Below are 19999 nucleotides of genomic sequence, written 5' to 3'. Positions count from 1 at the left end.
GTGTGCGTGCGTGCGTGCGGTTGCATTCCGGCATATTTTGGCCCAGTGTAGGGTAGTGTTTAAATAGTTCACCAGTGTGCAGTTTTCATGTATCAAGCGCAGTGTGATTACAGAGTTGTTCTGACACACTCCTACAGGCATATAGTAAACTCATCCCAGCGTGTGGCCTCATCAGCCTCCTGCCTCCAACGTGTGTTTACATGTTGTTGCCACTCTTCTGCACCCACATTGCAGAAGTATACCTCTTATGTCCTTATTCCAACTTAATCTAACACCGTCTCCATCATGTACAGACTAGTAGCTGTGTGTGTCCCTATGTCTGTCTGTCCCCATGTCTGTCTGTCTGTCTGTTTAGGGTACCAACAGGTGAGAATGTGTCGCTGTTGAGCTTCACACTGTGCACAGGTGCATGATGGGAAGCAGAGTTTTTAGTGTAACACCTTTCATCTTTTCCAGCACGAGTGTCTGTCTGTATACAGGAGTTCAGTACAGTATAACAATTACAGTATAGTTCCACCGCTCGCTTCACACAGGTGTGATTTTGTGGAAATGAATGCAATGCGTCTTTCCAGCACAATGATCCGCTATGTTTCGCTGTTTCTTTTATTTGAATCCTGAGAAGTATCAGTTTTGGACATATGAATGTTTCCACCCGACATAGACCATAATCATCAACATATTGGAGAAACTTTTAGTTTATTAGAAATGTGGGTTGAGCCCAGGCGGTGGCGTAACCGTCTGGGCACCCGACTGGTAATCCAGTCGCAGTGTGCCGCGGGTTCGACTCCCGAGCCCGACACGGCCTTTACTGCATGTCTTCCCCCATCTCTCTCCCGTTTCCTGTCAGCTTACTGTCTGTCCCTTCAAAAAACCAATAAAAGGCGTAAGCCGCAAAAACATATCTTAAAAAAAAAAAAGAAATGTGGGTTGAATACTATATAGATACGTTAAAAAAAATACCCAACTTGATAAACACGATGTTTATATAAAATGAGTTGCCGTGTGACGTTTTCTTCTAGAACTGTTACTTTTCTGGAAATGTGTGTGTGTGTGTGGGGGGGGATAACCTGTTTTCCAACGGGAGATCTTGGTAATACTTTTCATTGGGTAAATATTAATAAAACCCACAGACAGACTTACTGTATGCTGCATTCACATGGAATCAGGCAAGCGGTAGACTGCAAACAGCAAAATCCTCTGGACGGAACGGAATGGTAAAAAATATTAAATATTTTAACATTGATGCGGTCTGCCGCTACCGTCGCCGGTACTGGCTTGCCGTGCGGTCCTGTTCTGTTTACCGTCCTGTTCCGGTCCACTAAAATGAAGTCCGGTTTGCCGTCTTTGCCGGATTCCATGTGAATGCAGCATTATAACCACTTGTTTAAGACGTGTCACTATTCATTCATACGACGTCTGGAGACGTCTTGGGCACACATTGTGTTAATAGCGGAGTCATTTTTGAAGAATTCTTACACATGTTGTTCTGTATTCTCAAAGTATACAGTAGCATTAATTTATGAGGAAAACAACCTTTCTGCCATCAACTTACAACTACTAGACAATTGAATGTCCACTTTGCATGTGCAGTGTTTTTATAGAGTTGGGAGTTTCCTTGATGTGTGTGTGTGTGTGTGTGTGTGTGTGTGTGTCTGCGTGCGTGTGTGTGTCTGGGCGTAGAGGGGCGAGCATTGTTGTCCTATTATTAGAGTGGAGCAGGGCTGACCAGCAGCTGGGAGGAAGGAAGTGGGCTCAGAACAGCCGGAGAAGAGGGATTACTGGGAACGCTGAGCGAGAATTATATGGCCTGCTCGTTGGAATGACATTCCCAAGGTGTCACTGGAGGGGATGAGGATGAGACGGGCTGAATGAATGCCCCGCAAGAGACAGACAGAGTGGGAGAGAGAGAGGGAGAGAGGGAGAGAGAGAGAGAGAGAGATTGGAGGTCTAATGTCATTTAGAAGGATTTCCCAGCGGATGAAACCCGCTCTGACAAACTTCAGTTATAAGTGCTTGCGTGCCCAGTGTCGTGCTCAGTCGACAGCAGATCTACAACCTCACAATGCATCACGAATGTGACAGACATCTGCTACTTTACGCCAAGTGTGTAACTAACGGCGAGTGTGCAACTATAAGTATGAGTCAGGCTCTTAGAGGATGATGACGCATTACCAGTTAGCTGTCCCAGAAGGCCAGAAGCTTGTTGAAATGTTCTGGGATTGTAACTACACGATTTCATGTCTTGTAAAAAAGAAAAACTAAAAAACTGTAGGGAGATTTACCAAATAAGTCAGCAGATTAGTTTGAAAGAGTTAAATCTGTACCACGGATTGAAGTCCGCCATGTGGCAGCTGCTGTCCTGTCTAAAGGAGCTTAGCGGGTCGGAGACTAACCGTTACGTCATGTGTCTTTAAGGGTCCTGTCTCAAGTGTTATCACTCACTGCCTGCTTCAGCTGTACGGCTGCCGGCCTGCCGCTGTGGTCTGTTCTATTGATTACTTTATCCATCGATCGATTGGTAATCTGGAAGCGCGTTCTTGGGGATGTTTTAATTTTTATGTTCAGCAAAAGGAAACCAAGTGAACAATTAAAGGGACCCTCCGCACAGTCAAAAGTGTGCAAAATCAGATGTCTTTCTTTTGTTTTTTATAGCAAGCTTTCGGTCAAGCATATATCAACAAATCCACATAAACAGATCGAATTGATTAGTCTGATTAAGGTCTACAGTATGTTAGACTTTGTTATACCATGCTACCAACGCAGAAATAGCTGATCTAAAGTACAAGCTCATATCGGCAGGTTGTGAGCTTTTTAGATCTTGCTTTTTCCATTTGATTATTTGTATTAAAAATCAATATTATTTTTGTCACCAATTAATTGCAATAGTTGGGGTAAACTGTTACACGGCAACAGGTTTGGCTCATGGAGCGGATATGGGCTTTAACTCACTAAGTGCTCTTTGGGCACTGAGAGTGTAGTAACAGATAGTGATGGCTGGCTGATTAACTGCTGTGATAAATCTCTGCCACACTATTTGACTACAGAGATAATGGCACCTCTGAATGACTGACATATCTCTTCTATATCTCTTCCCTGGCACTCTCTCTCTCTCACCCTGTATACTCTGAGATACTCCGCTATACTGTACTGTAACTCAATGCAAATAGATACACACACATACTGTTATATATTTATATTACGACGTGGCTCTGCTAGAGTCTAGACATACCAGACAGACAGCGTTTGTGCATTACATTCACCCATTCACACACACATTCATACACCGATGGCGGAGAAAACCATACGAAGCACCAACCTGCACATCGGGATCAATTAGGGGTTCAGAGTCTTGCTCAAGGACTGGAATCATGTACAAAAATAGCCGAACTACAAGCTCACGGTGCATTTTGAGCTTGCCCCTGCCATGCAGATTGCCTAGGCACTTTGAATAGAATGGACATGTTTTGAAGCATCTTCCATGAAGCCCTAATGGTGTCAGATATTTCATAAAGCAATCAAAGGTTAAATGGCTTCAATCTGCGATTTCTTCTGTAATGTAGAACAATACTGTAGGTTTAGAAAAATATGAACAACATATCACCAGTAAGACCTCCCTGAGGGCGAGAAGTGACCTAAGGTCGCATGCACACATCCGCCTGTGTGTCTTTCTTCTTTCTGTACTGGCCATATATGGAGTGTGTCTTGAGTGTACAGGGTTTGATGAGGTCAGATCAACATATGGAATGTTAGAATATGTCAACTCCATATATGGAGATCTATGGTGGCAGCAGGGGCAGTGTCGTGAGTGTACAGGGTTTGATGAGCCTTAACGGACGGGTTTTGCAGGTTCTCATATCTGTGACCTATGGTCGCAATAATTGTACATATTGTGCTAAATTGTTTAGGAAACACTCACACATCATAGATTAGGAGTTAGGACTTGGCCCAACGAAGGTTTTCAGTCATGAGAAATTGAGAATCTATTTAGCTTTAAACCATGGAAACCATGCTGCAATGGAGCGCTGTACTCGTACCGGTCTGCGTGGTATACCGTCTTTGCAGAGACATGTCAGGTGAAAGGTAGCCAGTAAAAAGTTATTGTGAAACTGTTCTTTGTTGAAAAACTGGAACATTACTTGTTCATGGCTGAACAGTCTTGTCGTGAACATACTTGTTTAGTTGGGGTTGGAACTTGGTTGGTGTCGGTGATAATAAATCCATTCCATCCATCAACGCAATCTGTGTGTGTGACTGTGTGTGTGTGTTATTTGGAGCAACGGTTCCTGATGCCCTGAGTCTAGCAAAGTATTTTTCATTTTAGAACTTTTGAATGGATTAATCTCTTAATTAAACCCTATACGTGGTTGACTGGAGTCCCTCAGGGTTCTATGCTAGTGTGCTTGTAGATCGGCTATAGAGGGTATGCGCATGCTTTTTTTTTTTTTTTTTAAACATCTGTTTATTATGATTTTTGGCATAAAAGCATTTCAGTAATGATTTACCAGAAAATTACAGATCTGACAAAAAATAGCAAAAAACATACAAACAAGAGACTTACAATAAAAAGAGACAAAACATAACTCAAAGAAAAAGACAAAAACAATAAAATAATAACTGACAAGGCTGATGACTACACGGCACTCCGAGGACAGAAACAACATCACAATCAAGTCTAAAAAACATTTCTGATATGGAAAATAAGACATATGCATACATGTGTACCCTCATAGACAATATAAACATACATACAGTATACACATATCAAACATTCATAAATAAACTTGAACCTTGAGTGGCAAAGCAACAGGCAAAGTGAGTTTAACATTGTTTAATGTTGTTTAATGCAATCAGATAGGACTTTTCTGTTTGGATGCATGGGTTGTCAAGGCCAGAAAGTAGTTTTTTAGCAAAAGGCCGATGCACACCTCAGAAGGCTATAGTGACAGGTGCGTAGGGCAATAAAGCATACTTAAAAAGGTTATCTTTGAAAAACAAAGAAGGGTCAGAAAATTGCCAAAATGTTACTCTCTGGAGAGCAACATTTTTCTGACAGTGTGCGGGACCCTTCTTTGTTTTTCAAAGATAACCTTTTTCAGAAAGTAGTTTTTGCCACTCATTAGGCATTCCTGCATAACTTCCAGGTTTGATGATGATGTCACGCGCATACCCTCTATTTGCTGGTGGGGTTTGTTTTGGTGTGTGTCATGTTATTTCTTCTCCACCAATCTAATCCATGCAGTCAGGAGAGCAAACTCGTACAGGATACAGTATGAACAAATTACATTTTAATTGAGGGAAAACAATTCAATGAGCAGACAAAATTGGAACGTTAACCCATTTAGACGATTCTACAAAATTCGCCTTCTAAATCCTGACAGTTTTCAACATTTTCACGTCAAGGACCCCCAAACATATATGTAGGCTAAATGGCCGTCGACCCCCATCTGAATATTGTTGTATCAGGGACATCCCCCAGAAGCATAGATTTGAGTTAAAATGTTCGATCCTCTGAAAGAATATATTAAATGATTTGCGCCACATTTTCACGATTTTTCAAAAATAGCATTTCTACAAGATCGTAGCACCGCACTATGAGCTTGTAGATCTGCTATTTTTCAATAGCTAAAGTAGAACATAATGCTTAAAACACCAAAAGGGTGATTCAGGTTCCCGTCCTGAATAGGAATAACACTATAAAATTGAAGCTGATGAATGCGTTCATGATTGGATGCAATCGGTGACCCAGCCATAACCCATTAAAACCGTAGTAGTTGGCTGTCTCTCAGATGAGATGTAAAGCCATGTTAGCTGAAATCTTATAGATTTCTCAGACAGAATATAAATGGAAGGTCAATCCATAAATTGCACTTGTCTTTTATACGTTATGTGGGAATAAAGCAAATCAAAGAGAGATTTTTTGCAATGCGGCCCAGAGGTTCCGCTATTTGAACCCACAAAAAGTTATAATAGAAGATGGGAGGTTTCTGCCCGTCAGCAACAATATGTCAGATAGTCCAATTAACCAAATGGCCCCTTATGGGGGGCATTCATGAGGTGGCCAGTCTTCCGACAACACAAAAACACAAACCAAATGGTGCCCAGAGTTCGGAGGTCATGCCCACTGTTTTGGTTACCCCTCCGCCTGCCCACTGTTGTGGTTACCCCCCCCCCCCCCCCCTCCCCGCCTGCCCCAATTTGAGTAACACTGGTCCATAGTATGGTGCCTATTCCTCCCAGACCCAAAACAGTCTTCCATTAGGTGTGCGAATAGGCAAGTCTCTGTCCTCTATTACTCACTCTCTGCTGCTCTGTTTCTAAAGCTTTTCTTCACAACACACACACACACACACACACACACACACACACACACTCCCACCGCTTAGCCTCCTTAACAACAAAAGCTATGTAATGACTGAGAGTCATAAACGCCAGAGAGCTACGTGAGAGGTTATTGATGTCTGGCAGCTATAAAGGGGGTTGTTGGTGTTGTGCTGCAGGGGTGCATTGTGTGTGTGTGTGTGTGTGTGTGTGTGTGTGTGTGTTTGCTGTGGGGGATTCATGCCTTATTTGGAGACTGAAAGATATGTCCCTTATTGAACTGATAGGGGACACACTTTGTTTTTTGGGGAGCAATCAATGACACACATCTTGCAAGTTCAAACAGCACACAGTATACTTACTATAACACAGGTCGTCAACCACTATAACCCTCCAGGCTAGACTTAGTAAACTGGACCTGGGTTGTCTCTGATACTTGGACCACTTTCTCCTGTCACTCCACACCAAATCTCTGTGCCAAAAACAGCACTTCTAAAAGCTCACAATGCGTCGATGCTTTGTGTGACGTTATAACCACTTTATCCTTAGCTATTTGAAAATAACCACACCTACAAGCTCACAATGTGACGTCTTGTGAGCTTGTACATCTTTTTTTCAAAAATAATTTGCTTTATTTTTTCATTTGAACATTTATGACACATTTTAAATACAAATGTTGTATGGGAGTCCCTGCCAGAAAAACAATTCAGATGAGGGTCCGCAGCAAGACACATTAATTTGGGGGGGCCATGACATGAAACAAGTCTGAGAACCACTGTACATGACATGTACAGTGACAGTATGTACAGCATGTTACTGTATGTGCAATTATGTAAAAGCCTAATGTGCGCCCACACACACACACACACACACACACACACACACACACACACACACAGAGTCACGTACGTGTCGTACACATACACACACACATACACGCGGTGAAGTGAAGCCGAGCGCCTGTTCTCCTCATTAACATGAGGAACAGCTTGCTAGCTGTTTCATAGCGTTCTGCCTTGTTAGTCAAGGTTCCACTAATGAGGACAGTGGATAATGGCTCTCATTGTGTCGTTGTTTGTGACACACGGTTGTGAACTTCTGACCAGGCCTCAGGGTTACAGGGTCGGGGTTAGGGTGGACCCTCCTCCTCTCTTTGAGGCCTCAAAGTAGATGCATTATCGGCGCTGTCGGGCACAAACCATTCATCTCCGTATTTCAACTTTTTAAAGTACATTTTCATGCATTTCAAGTAGTGAAAACAGCAGATCTTCAAACACGTGTGGAGTTTGCATGTTCTCCCCGTGTCCCCTAGGGTAGGTACCCTAAAAAATATATATAAGAAAAGTTCGCAACACGTCGCGTTGTTGAGCTGTGGGTGTCACTCACTCTGGAGATTGTAGGCAGTTAGATGTAAGTGGCCTTAGTTGCTATATATGCTTCGTTGAGTGCTGAAAGGGAGTTGTAAGTTAGAAGGTTAGAGAGGATATATAAGTAGAAGGGGCGGCAGGGGCCCAGCTAGGAGAGCGGCCACCAGTGGAAGGTTCCCGGTGCGATCCTCAGCAACACAGGGTTATTCAGTGTTCGATGTGTCCTTGGGCAAGACGCTGAACCCATAACTGCTCCCGAAGAGCAGGTGGGTGCCTTGCATGGTTTTCTCCACCGTCGGCGTGTGTGTATATAATATATACACACTCACTTGCACACATATTATGTGTGCGAGTGGGTTAATGTAGTGCACATTGTGAAGCACTTTGGAGAGAGGTGCTATCTATGTAAATGCACCATTTAGCATGCATGCACGTCTTGAAGTACTTGGACACCCAGATATAAATAGACTCACTGTAGCTGCAGAATTCTTCACTATTTATTGCACTCATTTCTGTCCGAGGTTGTGTCTGCTCGGAGGACGGTTTAACTTTAGAACAACACAATAAAAGCTGTTGACAGGACTTGCTGCCCTCTATGCGTGTGTGTGTGTGTGTGTGTGTGTGTGTGTGTGTGTGAGAGTGCGCCCGAGCGTGGGGCGTGGGGTGGGTTGAGCTGTATTCCTTACCCGTGTCCTTCTTCTGAGTCTCAAGCCTGAGTTATACTTGGTTTCAGCGCGCCGTCATGCACCAAAGATAGCCGATCTACAAGCTCACCATGCACTCGCCCCGTTATGAGATTGTAGTTTGGTTCTATTTCCAGCAGCATTTAGGTGCTGCCCTGTGGGCAGAGGCCCAAGGGTAGAGGGAGGAAACAAAGGCATTTCAGAGTCTGTTCTATTTTACCCTTTTCAGATTGGTGCGTGCGTGCGTGCGTGCGTGCGTGCGTGCGTGCGTGCGTGCGTGCGTGCGTGTGTGTGTGTGTGTTAATATTTAGAAAGATTGAGGGCAGGACACTACCGACACTTAGAAGGGGTGCACAGATATCTGGGACACTGCAGTTAGAATGATTGGATCTACAAAACAAGACCTCCCGACCGGCTCCACATTAAACCCTATACAGTACACACTGTCTGGTAGTGAAATGCACACAAATGATGAGAATTACATGCAATAGAATAGTGGTTCGTTCTCGCATATTTTCCTGTCAACAACCCCCAAAATGATATGTATTTGGCTGCGGATCCCCCATCTAAAACAAGGATTCCGCCAGGGACCTCCAGAATCAAAGATTTGAGTTAAAATGGTCACTTTAAAAAAACAATATTTGATTTGCACACACTTTCACGATTTTTCAAAAATACATTGAGAACCAATGCACTACAGGAACTACACACTAATGTTAAATTGGAACTATTGGTGGACCTGATGGCAAGCGCTACTTCCACATTCTCCTTGTTCTTGTGAGTTCACACCAAAACAAATTCCAAAGTAAAAATGTCATATTGAACATCACATTAATGAACATGCATGGTTCATGAATTTCCTTTCATGAACCACCATTTCTGACGGAAGAAACGGAGACGATGCAACTCTTTCTATCTCTGTGGCTCTGATGACATCGTTATAAAGTGATATTCTACTTGAATCATTTCATATCCGCTGTAATTGCTGTAAAAAAACGTTAAATTAATTAATTAATGAATTGCGTGCGTGCGCCGTGCGTGCGTGCGTGAGTGCTGGGAGTGTGGGACAGGGGTCACGCAGATAGGAGGGGAGGGGATTCCTTTAGCTGTGAACGTCATTTCCCCCTATTTCCTGTTTTCTGTTTTACCTTCTTAAACATGTCATTGCTCTGTCCTACAAAGGAATCCACATGCGTGTGTGCTTGCGTGTGCGTACGTGCGTGCGTGCGTGTGCTCACGTGCATGTGCGCATGTAGGTGCTTGTCGTTCATCATAAATTAATTTGCCTCAATAAAACCTAGCATGTTATGGTAATTGAGGGAATCTTTCTAAATATGAATCGAGTGTGTTATTGGTCTAATTATGGGTCATGTGTCTGTGTGTGACTCATGCTACTGATATTGCTGGATGCTGATTCATATGAACAATGGAAGCCTTGAGACATGTATGTGTGCAGGACAATGAAGGGCTGTGCATGGGACCGTTGCAAGAAATGACAGAATCGTAGGGTGTGTGTGTGTGTGTGTGTGTGTGTGTGTGTGTGTGTGTGTGAGTGTGAGTGTGAGTGTGAGTGAGTGAGGGTGTGTGTGTGTGTGTGTGTGACGCATTGGATTGTGATCATTGTCTATTTTGGCTACTAGAGATCCAGGAACACTATATGCAACCTTCATATCTAGACATGCACTGATCGGAGAGAGCAATGGCCACCGAGTTATGGCCATTTGAATTGTTAAACACTGCTGTAACACTTCTGTAGCGCCCTGTGTGCGTGCGCGTGTGTGTGTGCGCAACTTCGTTTTTTGGTGTGACTATTCACATGGCAGACCCAGTGTTTAGTTCGGTGCAGATCGGAGCAATGATGCGCCTCGCACCAATTGACCTGTAGGTAATTGTAATATACTGTAGGATTTGTCGTAATATGAACTTGAAGTATATATCGTATATGTTCTAAAACATTTATTGTGTCTAGAGGTGGTAGAGAGGCCTCATATAAGCCACTTGCCTCCTCCTAGCACTTTCCCTTTCTTATATTTTATTCTATCGTTTTTATACGGTGCAAAATAAAATAAATCAAATCAAATATCATCGCTGTCGGGGCAGAAACCTCTCAAACAGTATACAGTATGCATAATTATTATCTTTTATATTATTATATACTTTTACTTTTTGTTTTCTCGTGAATTTTAACGGCCTACTTGCTCATACTGCAGCGTCACACAAAAGCATCAAAAGTAGCAGATCTGGGCCCAGGCCGTAGCGTAACGGTCTGGGCACCGGACTGGTGATCCAGTCGCGGTGTGCCGCGGGTTCGACTCCCGGACCCGACACGGCCTTTACCGCATGTCATCCCCCCATCTCTCTCCCGTTTCCTGTCAGCCTACTTTCTATCCCTTAAAAAATCAATAAAGGCGTAAGCCGCAAAAAAAAAAAAAAAAAAGTAGCAGATCTGCTAGCTCAAAATGCAGTGTGAACGTCTTGGTTTATTTTATTTGTCTTCACAAATCAAACCGTGCTGTCAAGTGGCATCTTTTTGTTCCAGCACAAACACATGAGGCGAGTTAGGAGGAGGAGGCTTTCAGCCACAGTTCAGGAACTGATCTCTTTTGTTGTGAACTGATGCCTCCTAATGCTGATGGAACAGCTTGTGGTATGTTGAGTCGGCAGCAGCAGTTTTGTATTTCTACAACAATGTGTTTTGTTTTCTGTTGTTCAGTCTTGTGGTTCCCATACAGTATAAAGCTAGTAGGCGCAGGTCTACCTGTTGTATTGTGCTACAGTATGAATGGTGTGTTGAACTCGCCCACCTGTTGTTAAGGCAAAACAAATACTGCACAGTGCACTGCAACTGGGACGAAGTGTTTGAGTCGCGGACCAATTTTTATGGGTTTCCTTTTCCCTAAACAAATGTTTTGAAACAATTCAAAAGTATTTCATGAATTTAAAAAAAAATCCATTGAAAGAAAGTATAGTGAAAAAATATCAGAACCAGTCCACAAGCTTGCAACGTGGCGCGAGGCACTATGTTGTGAGCTTATACTATACAAGTAAGACGCGCAAACGTGGGAAGATACTATACTATCTATCTACTATTTTCACTATAGTTTGGGTACAGGGCAAACATCTAATTTCTGTTTTGGGTCTTTTGAGCTAAAAAAGTTTGGGAACCATTGGTGCACTGTGTGAGCGTGCATGTGTGCGTGCGTGCGTGTCTCTATGTGATAAAACTCATCACACAGACCACCCACTGTGTGCATTCAAGAGACACCGAAGAGTTTCTTTTCAAAACTCTTCTAAGAATTGTGTTTTCTCCTTGTCCATCTCTCCTTTCCTGGGACACAATGTGGATGCGCAGCGTAGGCCTGGTGGGGTAGGGTACTGTCGCAGTATTCTGGAGCAATCGGTTGAGGCAAACAGGGTTGGAAAGACAAAAAGTACTCAAGTGTGTACAGGTAGTCCTGGTCAAATTCAACTGCAAGTTAAAAATCTGTCCATGCTTTGTACAGTATTTGTTCGCCACGACTGATTACAGTCATTTGGAGGTTGCACAGCGAAAATAGCCAATTTACTAAGCTTGTAGCTCTGCTATTTTCGGTTATTATTTTAAGATTGGAACATTTGAAGTGGTCAAATTACTGAAACTAGCAATATGTTCAGAAGCATCTTCCATAAAAACTAGTAGGTTAAAGCCTCAATCTGTGATTTCTACACAGATTTGTTATTGAGCCTGGCTGTAGCCATAACAATACATACAGTAAATTTCAGGGCCTGCATGCCTTAGCTTCTTGGAATAGTCAGACCTCCAAGGTCTCTCACAAGAAGGACAAATATCCACATCCATATGGACGAACAGCACAACAATATCTGTCTATAAATGTGTGGAATCCGAGTGAGTGAGTGAGTGTGCATCTCGAAAACTGTCCAACTGATCTTCAACCTTCGGCGACGAACCGAGGCGATTGAGAAGTTGTTTTGAATTTGTCCAGAACTAACTATCAATGGATCTCCCTATCAGCAGTTCTACAGAACCAAATGCAACAGTATTGCCCATTTTGAGATCTCTGTTTGTCTGTCCGTCTGCTAAAAGATTTGGGAAACTGTCTTAATTTGTAGAGAGACCTTCCGTGGGAGTGGGAACGTCCCCCCGCCCTCCCCTTTTTCAGTCCAAGGACCCCCAAATTAATATTAATTTGGCTGTGGACCTCCCCATATGAAAAGGTTGTGCCAGGGACAATATTTTTCAGATATTTTCAAAAATAGCAGATTGCAACACCACACAGATGAAGCGCTGTGAGCTTGCCTCTTACGTCTGCTATTATTAAATAGCCAACGTATAAATGGAATGGATAATGGAAAAGTGGATAAAATAATTGTGAAATATTAACACATTTTGGCTAGACTGCCATATGGCACTCACTGCACCCTTTTTATGCCACTTCACATGGACTGTACATTGCGCCCATTGTGTGCCCATTGTGTGCATCACAAAGGCGTTTCTCTGACTGAATAGAAAGTAAAGCCTTCTACATGAGCTGGGATTGAATTCCACGCATTCCAATGTAACTGACCTTGTGAGTGTCGCAGAATCAAATGGCTGATGGAAGTACTCAACCATTCAACCTTCTTCTTTCAGTGCCGGGATTCCTTCAAAATAGGAGCTCTGGGGTGCCGGAAAGACAATCCGCTAAAAAATCAAAAAAAAGTTTACTTTACTGTGTGTGTGTGTGTGTGTGTGTGTGTGTGTGTGTGTGTGTGTGTGTGTGTGTGTGTGTGTGTGTGTGTGTGTGTGTGTGTGTGTGTGTGAATTGCTGCAGCATTCGCGGGACGTCATACTGGTTGAGTTTAGTATGGCACCGTGCTTCAAGCAGACAACAACACTCAAGAGAAAAGTGGACAAAGAAAGCGCTGGAGGGAACAAAACAAGTTTTATGTGTTCGTGTAAAGTGCCTAATTTAATCCTGCTCGGAAAATGAGTTATCTGGTTGCGAGGCTCTTCTTCTCTGGCATTTAAAGCTGTCTCCACAATTGGCTGACATTTCTTCGCACATTTGGAAGAGAGAGTGAGAGCAGTGGTAGAAAGTAAAGTTGATACTTTTACTCTGCCCCATCTCAGAGGCACATATTGTATTTTTACTCCATTACAATTATTTGTTACTATGTGTTACCAAACAACTATTATTTGTTGTTTTGTTACTATACTGTAATTACTGTAGATTATCATTACACAACATACATGCATTAACCACTTAGACCTAAACCATATTTCATGCTTCATACACTACGCATCGTGGCAGTTTGCGTAACGCCGGGGAATTCGAACCTGGCGTCTCCCCCGAGAAAAGACAACATCTTATCCTCTGGCTAGCCTAAAGGGGAATCCCATCCTGGGAGATATTGGGCCTTTGATCATCAGGTACAGGCTCTGAGCCGCTACTGCTGTGCACTTGTAGATCAACTGTTTGACACATTTTGGGGGAGAACTTGAGGACTTTTACTTTGGTATTGTATGATTGTATATGCATATTCTGATGCAAAAACTTGTACTTTTACTCAGGGAAAAAGTTGAATTCAGCACTTTTTACTTCTGACAGAGTATTTCTACAGTATATTGAGATAGTGTTACTTTTACATTAAAAGTCAGGGTACTTCTTTCACGAGAGAGAGAGACAGAGAGAGAGAGAGAGAGACAGAGAGACACAGACAGACAGACAGACAGACAGACGTAGCAGGAGAAAGGTTAAACGCAGCAGCAATAAAGTGTGCTGTGGAATGGGGCTGTTACAGAGCAGAGCAAGGTAATTGAAGTGCGTCAGCCAGCCAGCCAGCCAAGAAGCCATAATGACATGTTGTTTTCCTACCTATAAAGTCATCTTTCTCCCTCTGCTCTCTCCTGTCTATTCTTTTCTTTTCTTCTTTTTTCTCACTCTCTGTCCTTATATATACGGTAACCTTGCCTGTCAGGGTCAACAAATCATATGTTCTAACCAGACACTTCAAAAGAACAAATCTGGCTGGATACATTACAGTAAGTACAGTAGACCTCCTGTTTGTCTATAGAACAAAGCAGGGCTTCCCAACTTCCCATTAAACCTTTTACCTCGAGTCCCGACCAAAAGTGTGGGGGGGGGGGGGGGGGAGGAGAAAAGCAAGAAATAGCTACAGTAGTGTCCTCAGTTGCATCTTCACAATGAGATGAGCAAGCAAGTGAAGTGATACAGGGTTAAGGATACAATAATTGCTTCTAACAGCCTACTGACTGAGTGGCGACAGATGTCTTTGTGTAAAGCGCTGGGGTTGGAATGCCGACAGCAGCGTTCATGGTGTAATCCTATTGTCTCTGTGATGTGCTAGCTAGCAGACCACATCTCTGCAGCTAGCAGCCTGCACACATTAATTTGTTTTTAATTGTGAGAACGTATACCAAGTCAGTGACAGGGTTTCAGTTGTGCAAGAAGTAGCCTACTCAGATGTTCTGTAACAAAGACTCTCACTTCCAGTCATGTTGGATCTGAGTAGTTGCTCATTGGATATTTAGTCCCCATATATATATCCGACTAGGACTTTGGGCTATATGACTTATGATATGTCTAGTATGACAATCCCTATATTTGGCCCGGGCCGACCTAGTGCTGATATCAGATCAGTGGTAGAACCCATATATGGATAGATCTTATTTGCAAAAAGTCAAAGTAACTCTCAGAGTTATGGGCGTCCATGGCCTAATAATAACGCATAACAAATTGGAAATGGAAAGCAGTTTGAGAACCTGTCTGTCTGTCTGTTTATCCGGGGCTAATCTCCCAAACCGCTGGACTGATCAGCGCATTCTTTTTCCACATGTTTCACATTTCCGTGGCATATCTTGAACTTTAATTTCATAATAAAGGAGGTCAGTTATGATTCTGCATGGCGGCCGGTCATGACGGGGCTGAAACCTTTCCCAGTAGGATTGACGTCACAGACTGTGGCCACACGAAGTCCCACATCCACATTGCAGGGAGCTTGTACGACATGCCACTATTGTCTCTTGTTTTTTATTGACAATGCAGAGTTATCTACTGCATTGATTCCCAAACGTTTTATTGGACATGGACACTCATTAGCCTGCGGAACCCCCCTTCCCCCCCATAAGAGAGGATTTTCATGGTCCTAGCAGTGACCATTTTAATTTCAACAAGGAACCCCGGTTTCAGTTGAATTAGGCTACAGTCCCCCATTTCCTGCATATATTTATGGGACCGACCAACATTAAAACTCGGCATGCGCACCACCGAGGACTCGAGGTAGCGCGGTTCCCGGCATATGGTCATATATTGGTATGCCCACATCCACATAATGGGCATATACTGATGACATCAGGAATCTCCATATATGGGCATGAAAGGGATACAGACACAGTACAACAGGTACCCTGACAACAGGTACAGGGAGGGAATATTGCTACATGCATTCGATTGGGGTTCCAGAGCAAGAAATCATAAATGGGGGGGGGGGCCTAATTAATATGAGAGAGAGAGAGAGAGAGACTGAACAGTACATAGTACTATGATCACCATGGGAATAGACCACATGAGCACAGAGCATTGCTACACTACACTGTTGGCTCACAGCAAGAAGGTCCGGCTTCCAATCCTGCATGGCAGCAGGGGATGTGTGTTCTCCCTGTGTCTGCGTTGGGCTTCCACTCTGCAGCAGGGGATGTGTGTTCTCCCTGTGTCTGCGTTGGGCTTCCACTCTGCAGCAGGGGATGTGTGTTCTCCCTGTGTCTGCGTTGGGCTTCCACTCTGCAGCAGGGGATGTGTGTTCTCCCTGTGTCTGCGTTGGGCTTCCACTCTGCAGCAGGGGATGTGTGTTCTCCCTGTGTCTGCGTTGGGCTTCCACTCTGCAGCAGGGGATGTGTGTTCTCCCTGTGTCTGCGTTGGGCTTCCACTCTGCAGCAGGGGATGTGTGTTCTCCCTGTGTCTGCGTTGGGCTTCCACTCTGCAGCAGGGGATGTGTGTTCTCCCTGTGTCTGCGTTGGGCTTCCACTCTGGGTGTTGTGATTTGTGCTGACCCTGATGGGTTCTCCATCCAAAGATAAGAACAGAATGAACAGGAACAGAGCATGCATCCTATATCATTTCACAGTCTCTCTGACACAGAATAGTGGACGGTCATCATATCTGGATATCAATATGCTTACGCAGATGAGTGTATCATAACTTTTGTCCAGCAGTAAACTAGAGGCTTGGCCGCTACGCGTCCTTTCACATCTAGTAGCAGATTCCTGCACATCGTAGCCACACTCACACCCAGGGAATGCCACAGACGGAAAACAGTCTAAGTCCACACTATTGATCCATAATGTATAAATGATAGACAAGGGTTCAGGACAACGAGGCCTTTCCGTTTGGGACGTCGACGGTACTCATGTGATCAGCAGTAATGTAATAGTTGCGTTACACTAACGTTAGTCCCAACACTGCTTGCACGTAATGTAAATGTCTTTGATGCCCATTGCCCAATGTTCATCATTGATCTCGGACGTACAGTACATTTCCAGCGGGTGCATTGCATTGTTCAGAAAATCGGATTGCTTTAAATTGGTCGCATGAGGTCATGATTGAGGCAAACAGTCAGCAGGATCCCCTCTTCACAAAGGGATTTTCCTCTCAATGTGCAGACATTTTATGTCATTTTATGTCATATCATACCTTCCCCGTGGCCTTTGCCATGGCTTTGCGTTCTGACATTTTTCATGCAAACTCCTTTTTGAGACACCGTCACATGGATAAAGAGAGTAGCGGGGGACAGAGAGGAGCCGTCTGCCTTCAGTAAGTGCACATGACGGTAACCTGTCCGTAGGCTTGTGAGAGGTAGGGTGAACTGGCCCACAAAGTCATTCTTGGCATTGTGGTCATGGTCCTCGACTACAAACCGCACCAGGGCCAGTTCAGGAACTTGCAGCTGGAATCTCAGAGTGCAGTCCCGCCACCGGGGATTAAAACCATTGTTGTCAATGCGGTGAGTTTTGTCTCTTGAATTATCAATTCCCACTCCATGAATTTCCACCCACACCTGTGGGTCCACGATGGAACTGGTCTTGTCCATGTTGATTTTTGGCAGCTGCTGTGCAGATAATATCTGTATAGTCAGCTCCCCCTGCTCTGATCCCTGGGTTAAAGTTGGAAGTGGGGCTGCGGAGGAAGCTTGGCTTGAGGATGTATCCACAGCGACCATTTGGAAGGAAGCGGCCCTGGTTGAGGTCCATTTTCTTCCCGGGCGTCTGAAAGTTCAGGGCCACCATCTGACAGCCCCCATTCCACATGTCCTGGGGGTCATAGTTGGAGGACTGAAGGCGCTGTCCAGAGGGGTAGATACGCGTCAGTTGCCTGCTGTTGTGTCTGACAAACAGCTTTCCTGAGTCTTTGATGTGTTTCAGGGCATCGTTTTCTGAGAAGGAGGACATGTCACTTGGTGCAGGTTTTTCAGATAAGTTATCAAAGCCACGGAAGGGGACACTCCTGCAGTACACCACCAGTGCTGACAGCTCTGGACTCAGCTTAGAGCAGACCACCGTGGGAGCATCTGTCTTGGGTGTGTTCTTATTGCTGCTTAGTAAGTCGTCATCAGAACTGGAGGAAAAGCTACAAGTACTATTCATTTTACCTAGCTGGCCCAGGTGAGGCGTTGCCTTCTTCCCTTTCACCAGAATACGGCCCCGCAACTCCTCGGGAGAGGGCAATTTGGTCAGTGGCTGGTCACTGAGGGGCTTGATGAGCAGCTTGCTGCCCAGGATGGTGCGCATGTGTTTGGCCATGACAGCCTGCTGCTCTACAGAACAGTGGTTCTCCAAGGACAGAATCAGAGGGTATGGAGATGCCTTAAAAGCATAATGGTTAAACTCTTTGAAAGGCACCTTGGACGTAAGAGTGCACCCATGGTATATGACAGGCTCTCCTTTATCTCCATCCCAGCAGTCCAGTTCCACACAGCGACACCCCTGATTCAGAGCCCTGATGTAAGGCTCTGTGCTGCTGGCACTGATGACTTGGTCCTTGGTAAGGTAGGTATTGTGAGAGGAGGAGATGAAGTAGTGCGCCATGGGTTGGGTCATATCTTGGTAAACGCTGGAGTGTTTGAGGTCATACACATCATTTTCCAGAGACAGCATGTACATTGTGAAACCATTCTGGGTCATGAACTGGTTATTCTGAGCCCAGTCATTGAGCTCATAGGTGCGTATGAGGCTTAAGGCATGGTCCAATGACGGGTCCTCCCCTTGGTCTGCAAGGAAGTCACAGAGCTCAGCAGTGGAGAGGACACAGCCATTGCTGGAGTACTGCAAGAACACAGAGTCAAGCTCTGGCCGCCTCAAAAGCTCCCCGCAGAACTCCACGATCTCCGTGGGGTGCAACCGACCGTCACACGAACGGTCACATTTGTTGAATAATGAGCGTGCATACTGCTCGTTCGGTTCAACGTTGATCATTCGCAGCAGTCGTTTGACTTCATCGTAGCTCATCTTACCGTCCCGATTCTCATCCGCTCGCCTCAGGTAGCCACGGATCCAGTGATCCATTTTCTCCCTATGGCTCATGTTGGCCACACGTTCCTTCAAGGTACGGATTCCTCTGACCCAGCGACGAGCTTCATCCTCGCCGGAGCACTGCAGGTCCAGGCTCTTCCGGGCGCCTCGGAACACCACCGTAAAGCACCGGCTCTCCCGTATCGATCCGATCAGCTTCCGTAGGGCCTCCGACTGGCATCCCCTTTTTTTCTTCTTTCTAATTATTTGTTTGGCCCAAAACATTGTGTTTACTGTCATGATTTCTCACAACTCGAGTTGGCTTAAAAGGTCTTTAAATAAATACTTTTTGAAATGTCTATGAGGAAAAGGAACGGGGAATACTTTCCTGGACCCTGGTAGGGGGCGGTACTGCAATGCTCTATATGGGTACCAAATGGAGCATGCCAATCTTTCTTAATTTTTTTCTTTTTTGAGGGCTCCTATGTGTCCAGCTTTTGGTGTACTGTATGTGCACAAACTTTGTCCTACACAAACTACGGTCTCTATCCTTTTATTACTCTATGAGATTGATACGGTTGTGAGTTACCGCAGTGGGGGGGCAGCCATGTTTGTTGTTTGACGCTGTTGAGTGACGGGGCTGATGACCAATCAGCTGCTGCGTTTGGGATTTTCGAACGACACTGACGCAGACTCCAGACCTGAATCACCAGAACATATTTTCTTAATGGGAGTTGCTAGCTATTCAGGGCTGGAGCCAGGCTTGCCCGAACCTATTGTGCATAGGAAAAGCCAAAGTTGTTGTTAATGCGTTTAGCTGATATAAACTTGATTTGTATGCACACACAAGAGTTGACATTTACTGTACTACATCCTTTTTTTAGTTCTTTGTCATCGTTGTTGAGGTTGTTAGTTTTTACTTAGTTATTTTTTTGTTCGCCCTTTTGTTGTTTGCCACTAACCTCCAACCTGGCCATGGACAGTGTTGTTGTCTCTCTGTGTGATGCTTTCTTCATTTCTGATCCCACAATAGATCCTGTTGAAAAGGAACTGAATGGACAGCTAGACAAAACATGAAACATTTCTTTAAAGACCTGACCGTGTCAGATGGTTCACCACTTAAGCCC

At 44.4% G+C, this 19999-nt stretch overlaps 2 protein-coding genes across 3 annotated transcripts in view; one reads left to right on the top strand and one right to left on the bottom strand.

Moving 5' to 3' along the window:
* LOC310879210 (disabled homolog 2-interacting protein-like) overlaps positions 1 to 19999 on the top strand; it is a 255852-nt gene that overhangs the window by 15687 nt on the left and 220166 nt on the right. The window lies entirely within an intron of this gene.
* LOC310879577 (1-phosphatidylinositol 4,5-bisphosphate phosphodiesterase delta-3-A-like) lies at positions 15970 to 19157 on the bottom strand (the record flags this gene model as incomplete). Its single annotated transcript, XM_083794352.1, is given in 3 exon segments — positions 15970 to 16419; positions 17132 to 17522; positions 17524 to 19157. Coding segments are annotated over 3 exon segments (2475 nt in total).

This window comes from Protomyctophum parallelum (genome assembly GCF_964188405.1).
Source record: "Protomyctophum parallelum genome assembly, chromosome: 21".
Classification (NCBI taxonomy): Eukaryota; Metazoa; Chordata; class Actinopteri; order Myctophiformes; family Myctophidae; genus Protomyctophum; species Protomyctophum parallelum.
Note: the sequence above shows the minus strand (reverse complement) of the source record. Positions and strands in the feature narration are given on the sequence as shown.